Here is an 11,781-nt window from a genome sequence, read left to right as displayed (position 1 = left end):
ATTGTAAAGAAAGAAAAGTTAGGCTATAAGAAATACTTTTTATTCAATGGGGCTAGGCAGAGCAGAGATGACACAATACTTTTTATTCAATGGGGCTAGGCAGAGCAGAGATGACACAATACTTTTTATTCAATGGGGCTAGGCAGAGCAGAGATTACACAATACTTTTCATTTCACCCATACAACAACATTATTAAAGTACACTATGTTTATAGTTTCAAACAATAGTCTTTTACATGTTCCAAATTACATTTTATATATTGATATGGTTTAAGGGGGCACATTTGTCATGATGACAAGGTGAAAGTGCTCTCCTCAAATGGCACAACAGAACTCTCAGATTGACCAAAGCACAGCATGTAACAACCATCTTGTGTAACTGAGGGATGTCTACTTTCATATCTGGAAAAGGATGAACTAATAGAAGTAGAAACTGATGCTGCTGCAGCATTGCTCATCTTCATTGTCGACATGGGTGTGGTTGAAATGTTGCCATCTTGGACTTCAAAATGTATGAACCCACATAAATCCCAACATGGCAACCACATGTGGGGCCAACATGGATACTGAGGACAACTTTATGAGAACCTTCTGGTTATCCTAGATGGGGTCCAAGTGGTAACCATTCTTTAACTCACCTGGGATAAAACCTGGATCCCATGTGGGTTATCACACAGTTGCCCACTAGGGTCCCTTAATAATCCCAACATGGCAACCACACTTGGGGTCAGCTTGGATACTGAGGACAAAACTTTGTAGGTCCCTTTTGGGTTTACCTAATGTGGCCCATGTAACAGCCCTTTATTAACACTTATGTGCCCCACATGGAAATGTTGGCTGGGCTGGTTTTCAATTTAAAAAAGTTTTCATGAAGAAGGGCGTTTGTTTAGCTGCATTTAGTCATGGCTACCTTGTTTTGAGCCTGTTAAGTGTGTTTCTCATTGCTAGGTTTTATGGGTATTATGACTCAATAAAGCCAAACCTTGACTCAATAAAGCCAAACCCTTGACTTTCGCAATTGTGAAATACACGGTGTTGCTTACTGTATGTATACTTGAATGATCATTTTTCAACGGGAAATGTGCAAAAATGGAGTGGGACTGAAAAGTAAATAAACAACAGTAACATGTATGGTGCTGATTGATTGAAACTGAGTGATCGATCAGGTAAGGTATCTCTGTTCTCGTTTCTGACAATAGAGGGGAGTGTCCTTCATGTATATACCTGCAACTGGTTTTGCTGTAAACTGTAGGTAAATTCTTGCTCTGCCGCTATGCTGTTTCACAGTAGTTTGTATTGGTGGAGAACACTTCAGGGGATCATTTGGTCTCCGGATCGTCTGAGAAGACCAAAGAAAAGATCATACCTTTGATTTATAGGCTATTATGTGATTATATAATTTACGTTTTGGCAAGCTAATTTTTATATCAATTGGCACACACGATGGATACAAATCCAAGTCAACGCTTATATTAGCCTATAATAGTCATATGGAAAAACATTTGTTTCAAAGGGGAAAATCAAGGTAGGATGTGGTCAGATATGCCTAATAGACGATCAATGAATTTTGAATATCATATAATTTTTAGATATTTCATTATTGATAAGGAATCTATAGCCCTACTTTATTTTCCACTGTATATCCCAATACACATCACACTTGTTGTGCCATGTTTGTTACATACTCATAAATGGCAGTGCTTGACTTGGGATTAAATAAGTGCAGGGTCTGTCTTTTTCCAAGTCAATCCATTAGACTGTTCACCAAAATTCACAAATTACATTATGCTATAGAAACCTCTGATGGGTACATACACATTTTCCATGACTTAACCAACTTTTCATGACTATTATTATAGCCTACATGAAAAAGTAACCATTATTGACACTGAAAGGCAGCTGTGTCTGATCCCATGTAGGCCTACCATCTCCTGCCATTGTGCCCTTTATCAAGGAACTTAAACCCCCAGAAAGTAGAACTGTACTGTTAGTCACACGTTATCAAGATGTGGTCAACCTTCCACCTGGAGAGATCCTGTTTGTGCTTAGCTTTTGATCCAGCCCTGAAACACCCAAGTCTGCTTATCAAGGTCATGTTGAGCAGCTGATGTTTAGGCTATAATGTGGTTAGACTAGGGCTTGAACAAAAGCCTGCACACCCAGTAGCTATCCTGGAGGATGGTTGCCACCCTTGATATGCAATGTTACAGACTAGCGGCAAATAAACTTGAACAAAACGGAATCAGGAAATGAATGCCCACTCTCCATTTCAGATCAATGCAGATCCCACCTTCATTCAGCTTTGATCAACTTTGTGAATTTGGGCCGGCGATAAACTACTTTGTTTTATAGAGGAGTCAGTACGCAATTTCCCCAAAAATGATTAGAGCCGGTGTTGTGCCGAAAGTCTCCCCCGTCAGAATTATCCGCCCCTTCACGTCCTTCATTGCTGTGACTTGCTTGCTAGTTGATATTTCTGCTCTTCACTCCGTTGTCAGTTTAGCCTATATTTCACTGATCTTAGTAGCAGAAAGCAATTTATCTGCAGTTTTCGGTTTGGCTATTTGTTTCAAGTGTATGTGGCGGTTCTAGCTTGTATGGCGCTCTTGGTGACCCCCCCTCAGCCCCCGGTTCCGGTGTTGTGCAGAAAAGCTCCCCCTTGCCAGAATCCCCCCCGTCTCGCGTGAACTCGCACGCACTCAATTCTTCATTGCTGCGACTTGCTTGCTTGTTGGGATTTCTGGCCTGCATTTCATTATTTTTTTTTATGTCGGTTTGATCGCGTGGGAGGCACTAGTAATGTCTGCAGTTTTCGGTTTGGCTATTTGTTTCAGGTGTATTAGTCGATAAATAAATCTCTTTGCTTTTCTGGCAGGGGGGAGCTTTTTGGCACAACACCAGCACCGCAAGCTCCGCTACTGATTTTGTATTAGTCTATAAATAAATATCTTTGCCATAATTCGTCATCTCTCCCATGTCTTATTCGGAGAGTAATTTTTAAAGTGTAAGGATAATAATTCAACCACAGTTGTTCTGAAATGTTTATTGCTTGCCAACATTTTACTCCCTCCTCTATGTTTAATATAACACACATTCAGTTGAAGTGGGAAGTTTACATACACCTTAGCCAAATACATTTAAACTCAGTTTTTCACAATGCCTGACATTTAATCCTAGTAAAAAGTCCCTGTTTTAGGTCAGTTAGGATCACCACTATTTTAAGAATGTGAAATGTCAGAATAATAGTTGAGAGAATTATTTATTTAAGCTTTTATGTCTTTCATCACAGTGGGTCAGAAGTTTACATACGCTCAATTAGTATTTGGTAGCATTGATTTTAAATTGTTTATCTCGGGTCAAATGTTTCGGGTAGCCTTCCACAAGCTTCCCACAATACGCTAGGTTAATTTTGGCCCATTCCTCCTGACAGAGCTGGTGTAACTGAGTCAGGTTTGTAGGCCTCCTTGCTCGCACACGCTTTTCAGTTATGCCCACAAATGTTCAATAGGATTGAGGTCAGGGCTTTGTGGTGGCCACTCCAATACCTTGACTTTGTTGTCCTTAAGCCATTTTGACACAACTTTGGAAGTATGCTTGGGGTCATTGTCCATTTGGAAGACCCATTTGCGACAAAGCGTTAACTACCTGACTGACGTCTTGAGATGTTGCTTCAATATATCCACATCATTTTCCAGCCGCATGATGCCATCTATTTTGTGAAGTGCATCAGTCCCTCCTGCAGCAAAGCACCCCCACAACATGATTCTGCCACCCCCGTGCTTCACGGTTGGGATGGTGTTCTTCGGCTTGCAAGCTTCCCCCTTTTTCCTCCAACATAATGATGGTCATTATGGCCAAACAGTTATATTTTTGTTTCATCAGACCAAAGGACATTTCTCCAAAAAGTATGATTTGCAGTTGCAAACCGTAGTCTGTCTTTTTTATGGATGTTTGGAGCAGTGGCTTCTTCCTTGCTGAGCGGCCTTTCAGGTTCTGCCGATTATAGGACTAATTTTACTTTTGTACCTGTTTCCTTCAGAATCTTCACAGGGTCCTTTGCTGTTGTTCTGGGATTGATTTGCACTTTTCGCACCAAAGTCTAGGAGACAGAACGCGTCTCCTTCCTGAGCAGTATGACGGCTGCGTGGTCCCATGGTGTTTATACTTGCATACTATTGTTTGTACAGATCAATGTGGTACCTTCAGGCATTTGGAAAGTGCTCCCAAGAATGAACCAGACCTGTGAAGGTCTCCATATTTTTTTCTGAGGTCTTGGCTGATTTCTTTTGATTTTCCCATGATGTCAAGCAAAGAGGCACTGAGTTTGAAGGTAGGCCTTGAAAGACATGCACAAGTTTTAATTTAATTTAATTTAACCTTTATTTAACCAGAAAGGGCTCATTGAGATTAAAATCTCTTTTTTAAGAGCGCCCTGGCCAAGAAAGGCAGCACCATTACAAAAAAATTACAGACAGACAACATGAAAAACTACAAGTAATCTAGTAAAAACCATTGAATTCACAAGAGTATAAAACAGCTAATTAAAAACATTGACAGATCAGGCATTCAGCCTCAAAATCCTTCATCAGTGATTTAAAAACACCAATCGGGACAAGTTCTTCCAATTTAAAAGTATTTTGTAAGGTGTTCCAAGATGATGGCGCAGAGTACATAAAAGCCCTTTTACCAAATTCAGTTCGGACATTTGGAACAGTTAGCAGGATAAAGTCCAGCGAACGAAGAGAGTACCCACCACATTTCTGAACAATAAAAATGCACAAATAAAAAGGTAGTAAACCCAAAATGGCTTTGTAGATAAAAGCATACCAGTGACTGAGCCTACGAGTGACTAGAGAAGGCCAGCCAATCCTGGTATACAAAGTACAGTGGTGCGTAAGGGTTTTGCAGTTTAAAATACATCTCAAAGTGCCATGGTAAAGAGTGTCCATTGATCTCAAACACTGAGCGGAAGGAAGCATTCATATATAAAATATCCCCATAGTCTAGTAAAGGCATAAATGTAGCTGATACTAGCCTCCTTCTGGCTTCAAAAGAAAAACAGGCCTTATTCCTAAAATAAAATCCCAATTTCAGCTTCAATTTTTTTGTAAGTTGTTGAATATGCTAAATTAAAATTCCAAGACATTTATATGAGGTTACAACCTCAATCTCCTTGCCCTGACAGGTAGTAATAGGTGAAAGGTTCAGATGTCTATTTCTTGCATTAGAAAACACCATTAGTTTAGTTTTGTCAGTATTGAGAATAAGCTTCAATTGACACAAGGTATGTTGAACACTATAAAAAGCAGTTTGTAAGTTCTGGAAAGCTTTTGTAAGAGATGAGGCACAACAGTAAATAACAGAATCATCAGCATAAAAATGAAGTTGTGCATTTTGGACATTTTTGTCTAAATCATTTATATAAATAGTGAATAATAGAGGACCAAGTACAGAGCCTTGGGGCACACCATTCAATGTCCAGACAGACAATTTAACAGACATAAGCCCATCAAATTGAGTGCACTGAGTTCTATCAGACAGATAGTTAGAAAACCATGCAACTGCATGCTCCGAAAGACCTACACTCAACAATCTCTGCCTTGGTATAGCATGATCAACTGTATCAAAAGCCTTAGAGAGATCAATAAAAAGTGAGACAGTGCTGTTTTTTGTCAATGGTTTCAGTGATATCATTTAAAACCTTCATGGCTGCTGTAAATGTGCTATGCTTCTTCCTGAAGCCCGATTGGTACATTGATAAAATAGAGTTAGTAAATAAAAACTCTTTTAGCTGTTCACTTACAAGGGTTTCAAGTATTTTCACCAGGGGTGACAGCTTTGAGATTGGCCTATAATTATTTAAAAGAGTTGGATCTCCCCCTTTTAAAAGTGGTAGGACAAATGCTGATTTCCAGATCTTTGGAATGTCATTACATTCCAGGGTTAGATTGAATAGAGATGTAAATGGTTCAGCTACGAAATCAGCTGCCAGATTTAAAAAGCAGGGATCCAAAAGATCAGGACCTGCAGGCTTTCTCTGATCTAAGGATTTCAGGGCTTTATGTACCACCTGCACTGAGAATGGCAAAAAGCTAAAAGTTTGACCAGCTCTCACTGGTTCACCCACACGGGGTTGTACAGAGACAGAGGACACTGAATCAAACAGCCTACCAGATGATACAAAGTGCTCATTGAAACAATTCAGCATTGAACAAGTACACCTCCAATTGACTCAAATTATGTCAATTAGACTATCAGAAGCTTCTAAAGCCATGACATAATTTTCTGACATTTTCCAAACTGTATAAAGGCACAGTCAACTTAGTGTATGTAAACTTCTGACCCACTGGAATTGTGATACAGTGAATTATAAGGGAAATAATCTGTCTGTAAACAATTTTTGGAAAAATTACTTGTGTCATGCACAAAGTAGATGTCCTAACCGACTTGCCAAAACTATAGTTTGTTAACAAGAAATTTGTGGAGTGGTTGAAAAACAAGTTTTATTGACTCCAACCTAAGTGTATGTAAACTTCCAACTTTATCTGTACATTAATTATTAATTTTGGTTGCCTATCGTGAAGTTTGTTCTATAGAAAGTATTTGACTCTGATGTGTGTCACAGAAAGTATTTGACTCTAGTCACAAAATTAAGGAAATTAGAGGGGGGGGGGGATTCTGGCAAGGGAGAGATTTTCCTCAGGGGGGAGATTTTCGGCACAACACCTGTTCGGCGACGTGCCCAAGTCAAGCACTAATAAATTACTTAAAATAAGATGTATTCTTATCCGGTATTTGAAATTAAATATTTTACATTAAAGCAATTGTCTGAGGACGGTGCTGGACCATCTGACATAAAAACAAATGAGGACTGTTGATGAAAAAGCTTTAAATAAAGGTAAAAATCCAGGCATGTCACATGATTGTCCAAAACACAGGGCCCTAGTCATTATTCTTAGTTAGTCATGTAGCTGTATTGATTTAAGTGACAAAAGATTGCAATAATAAAATCTCCCACCTCTCTCCTCCCCTCCTCTCTCACTCCCCTTATCATTCCTCCCTCTCTCTCCTTACATCTCTTCCCCATTTCTTCCCTACTCTTCTCCAAATGTATCCCGCCACCTCTCCACTGCCTGCTCTCTCTCCCTTGCTCCTTCTCTTTCTGTAGTTAAATGGCGTGCTACCATTGGCGGTGGCGGCGTGTTCTCCTATGCCTGTGCTGTACTCCAGGTGTCCTGGTGGGATCTCTCTGTGTGTACGTCACCCTGGCTGTGTGCTATGGTACTACCACCACCACAGGCCCAGGCGTTGCTGCCCCTATCCCACAAACTCCACCAGAGCGCTTCATTGCACTGGGGTTAACTAGTAATGGCACCGTGGCCCCCCATCCCACCAGCTCCTTCTGGGACCCCAAGCCCCACGGAGGAGCTCTCTGGAACCTGCTCCAGTTACACATTGACCGCCACTACAACCCCATCCTGATGCCCAGCAGAGAGTACAATTACCATCTTGATACCAATAATAACAATAATAAAAACTATTTGCGGTTTTCCTTCCCCACCTTGAGTGCAGGGTTCTCTGAGATTGGGAACTTGACGTCTCAAATGGCGGATTTCCCGGAGCTGCCCCTGCAGATGCAGATGTTTGTGCGCTCCATGCACTTCAGGGACTACCCTGTCCTCATTGAGCCTGCTAAACTGTGTGGGCGTGGGCCAAGGAAGGGACAGGGGCCTTTCCTAGTGCTGGCCATTAAGACCAAGGCTCTGAACTTTGAGAACCGTCAAGCCATCCGGCAGACATGGGGCCGGGCGGGATGGGTGGCAGGGGCGACAGGGAACGGCGGTGTGGTGCGGAGGGTCTTCCTCCTGGGGAAGAACCACGCAGAGTCCCGAGTTGACGTCAACGAGCTGCTGCAGCTGGAGAGCCGCCGGTACAGGGACATCCTCCAGTGGGACTTCCACGACTCCTTCTTTAACCTCACCCTGAAGGACGTGCTGCTGTGGGACTGGCTCTCCACCCGCTGCTCCATGGCACGCTTCGTCTTTAAAGGGGACGACGACGTCCTGTTGCGGACCCCTGCTCTCTTAGACTACCTCCGGGAGCAGACGATCCTGTCAGGTGCGCCTGGGTCAGAGTTTATGAAGGGATTCATGGTAGGGGATGTGATAGGAGCAGCCAGCCCCAACAGAGTCAACACTACCAAGTACTTTATTCCTGCTAGTTTCTATAATGGTCTGTACCCTCCGTACGGGGGTGGGGGAGGGGTGGTGTACTCAGGGGAGCTGGCCCTGAGGCTCAACCGTATTTCCCGGAGAGTTCACCTGTACCCCATTGATGATGTCTACGTGGGCATGTGCCTCCACAGGCTCGGGGTCCACCCCATCCACCACCCCGCCTTCCTCACCTTCGACTTCCCCAAGAAAGAGGGGGAAGAGCGGTGTGCGTACCACACTATCTTACTGGTACACAAACGCAGCCCTGCTCAGGTGATGAAGCTGTGGTCAGAGATAATGAGGAACCAGACAGAGTGCAACAGCACCATCCTGAGAACTGAGAAGGAGAACAAGAATACATTTCTGATAGATTCATTTAGTGTGAAAGACAACAAGGGACAGGAACTTCTGACGGATCCATGGGGTAGTTCTGAAAATTCAGCTCTATAGAGAAGTAATCACTGACTGGTATGAAACTGACTTAAAGCTGCAATATGCAACTTTGTGAGTGACCCAACCAAATTCACAAATGTTAGCTATACGAGCTCAGGTGCATTCTGTTTCCAATGATCATCCTTGAGATTTTTCTACAGCTTGATTGGAGTCCACCTGTGGTAAATTAAATTGATTGGACATGATTTGGAAAGGCACACACCTGTCTATATAAGGTCCCACAGTTGACAGTGCATGTCAGAGCAAAAACCAAGCCATGAGGTCGAATGAATTGTCCGTAGAGCTCCAATACAGGATTGTGTCGATGCACAGATCTGGGGAAGGGTACCAAAAAATGTCTGCAGCATTGAAGGTCCCCAAGAACACAGTGGCCTCCATCATTCTTTAAATGGAAGAAGTTTGGAACCACCAAGACTCTCCCTAGAGCTGGCCCGGCGGAAGAAGGGTCTAAGTCAGGGAGGTGACCAAGAACCTCATGGTCACTCTGACAGAGTTCGTCTGTGGAGATGTGAGGTTCCCTGGCTGGGACCGAGAGACTGAAAAACAGCTTCTGAGTAACCGGCTACCACCCGGTTACTCAACCATGCACCTTATATACATAGACATGGAATCACTGGTCCCTTTAATAATGGAACACTAGTCACTTTAATAATGTTTACATACCTCTTTACTCATTTCATATGTATATACTGTATTCTGCTGTATTTTAGTCAATGCCATTCAGACATTGCTCGTCCGAATATATATATATTTCTTAATTCCATTCTTTTACTTTTAGATTGTGTGTATTGTTGTGAATTGTTAGATACTACTGCACTGTTGGAGCTAGGAACACAAGCATATCTTGGCCAGGTCGCAGTTGTAAATGAGAACTTCTCAACTGGCCTACCTGGTGAAATATATATATATTTTTTAAAAGATTAGATTTTTTGAGGGAGAACCTTCCAGAAGGACAACCATCTCTGCAGCACTCCATCAATCAGGCCTTTATGGTAGAGTGGCCAGACGGAAGCCACTCCTCAGTAAAAGGCACATAACAGCCCGCTTGGAGTTTGCCAAAAGGACTCAGACCATGAGAAAAAAGATTCTCTGGTCTGACGAAACCAAGATTGAACTCTGGCCTGATTGCCAAGCGTCACATCTGGAGGAAACCTGGCACCATCCCTACGGTGAAGCATAGTGCTGTTTTTCAGTGGCAGGGACTGGGAGACTATTCAGGATCGAGGGTAAGATTAACAGAGTAAAGTACAGGGAGATCCTTGATGAAAACCTGCTCCAGAGCGCTCAGGACCTCAGACAGGGGTGAAGGTTCACCTTCCAACAGGACAATGACCTTGGCACACAGCCAAGATAGTGCTGGAGTGGCATCGGGACAAGTCTCTGAATGTCCTTGAGTAGCCCAGCCAGAGCCCGGACTTGAACCCGATCGAACATCTCTGGAGAGACCTGAAAATAGCTGTGCAGCAACGCTCCCCATCCAACCTGACAGAGGTTGAGAGGATCTGCAGAGAAGAATGGGAGAAACCTGTACATGTGATATCATTTTTGTTTTTGCTTTGTCATTATGGGGTTATTGTGTGTAGATTGATGAGGGGGAAAATACTATTTAATCCATTTTAGAATAAGGCTGTAACGTAACAAAATGTGGAAAAATTCAAGGGGTCTGAATAGTTTCCGAATACACCGTAGAGCTGTCATCGTCATTGAAAGCATGTTGGAAATTCTGAGGAAATGTTTATAGTAATATTTTTTTTATTATGATTTATCAGGAGGTGCTGCAGCACTCTTAGCACCCCACGGCTCTGCTGCCACTTGACTATGGGGAAGAGAGCTATTCACTGACTGGCTATCCTATTATGTAAAGCTGACGTGATGGTGATTGTCTATAGAGAAGGTGTGCTGCCACTTGACAATGGAGAGGAGCATGAGAATGGGGAACAGTACCGATTTATTCATGTAAACCCATTATTACTGTAAACCCATTATTACTGTAAACCTATTATTACTGTAAACACAACGATGTGAGGAACCTGAGGAAATACTAGACTGGTTGTTTTAAAACTGACTCAAATTATAGATGGTGATGGAGAAAGGTATCCTCTCAGCTGAGAACTGCCCTGTAATAAGGCCCCACAGTGTGATAAACGTGAACCTACGTTTGACAGAAATACTGGATGTCGTTTGTTTTTACTGATGTTGAAGAACTGTTTGTTTGTGACGGCATGTAAGTATTTGATGAAGTATTAAACAGAATGACCTACTTGGTACACAGTCAACTGTGAAGGCCATATACTGCATACATTGCTCAACTGCCTCCTGTTGAACAGGTTTGGGTCCCATGCTGTGGGCAGGAATTGTCATGCTCAGTTTTTGGGCTCGGGGGCTAGTTATGAGCAAAGTCAGAATCATGAGGTGCAACAAACATGTTAAGATGAATTACATTTCATTGATTTGACCACTGCCACTGCATAATGGCTGAGTTAGATCTGAGGTTTGGTTATCCCAAACCAACAGATGAGTAGGTAAATAAGTGTGTAAATGAACCTCTCTGACAAATGTTGTGCACTTTCAATGTTTCTCTGAACAATAACCATTTTAATATTTGATTATTTAATTTTGAATCAGACATCTGGACAAAACTCTTAAACCTATCAGTCCTGAGACCCCCCCCCAAAAAAAATCTGCTTTTAATTTATCTGCATGTCCAGACCTTATATTTAACCTCATAGTGATATGTTTTACCATTTTCTTTTCAGGATAACCAGGGTTACAAAAATAACACAAAACAATTTGACAAACATGAGTTTTATTTGCAAATGTCAATAAAAAATGTCTGTCAAAGCAAAAACCTTATAAAAATGAATGTTTATGAATGCTATAAGTATAGAAATGGTTTGCTCAGTGAGAAATGAATATCCAACTAGTCAGTGATAACTATGTGGAGTTTGGAGTTGTGACCGCAAGTATGTGAGTTTATTACAGTATTATAGACACTATGTCCTGGGATTTCCTCTGATCGACGTACCTTCTACCGACTTGTATGGCTTGTGGACATCAGAGTGAGATTCTCAGCTTTTGTTGAGTTTGTACCTCAAGCCATTCGGGATCCACTCTT

At 42.1% G+C, this 11,781-nt stretch overlaps 1 protein-coding gene across 1 annotated transcript; it reads left to right on the top strand.

Moving 5' to 3' along the window:
- Positions 1-1,004: 1,004 nt before the first annotated feature.
- LOC110504664 (N-acetyllactosaminide beta-1,3-N-acetylglucosaminyltransferase 2-like) lies at positions 1,005-11,514 on the top strand. The gene is made up of 2 exons (XM_021583433.3): positions 1,005-1,166; positions 7,169-11,514. The coding sequence occupies exon 2, from the start codon at positions 7,173-7,175 to the stop codon at positions 8,661-8,663; it is 1,491 nt and encodes a 496-aa protein (XP_021439108.3). The 5' UTR covers positions 1,005-1,166; positions 7,169-7,172; the 3' UTR covers positions 8,664-11,514.
- The last annotated feature ends 267 nt before the right edge of the window (positions 11,515-11,781 follow it).

This window comes from Oncorhynchus mykiss, chromosome 25, assembly GCF_057628025.1.
Source record: "Oncorhynchus mykiss isolate SJ-2025 chromosome 25, ASM5762802v1, whole genome shotgun sequence".
Taxonomy (NCBI): domain Eukaryota; kingdom Metazoa; phylum Chordata; class Actinopteri; order Salmoniformes; family Salmonidae; genus Oncorhynchus; species Oncorhynchus mykiss.
This window is presented reverse-complemented; position numbering and strand designations above follow the sequence as displayed.

Excerpts from the sequence above, each read along its gene's own strand:
- LOC110504664 (XM_021583433.3), top strand. The coding sequence starts at position 7,173 with ATGGCGTGCTACCATTGGCGGTGGCGGCGTGTTCTCCTATGCCTGTGC.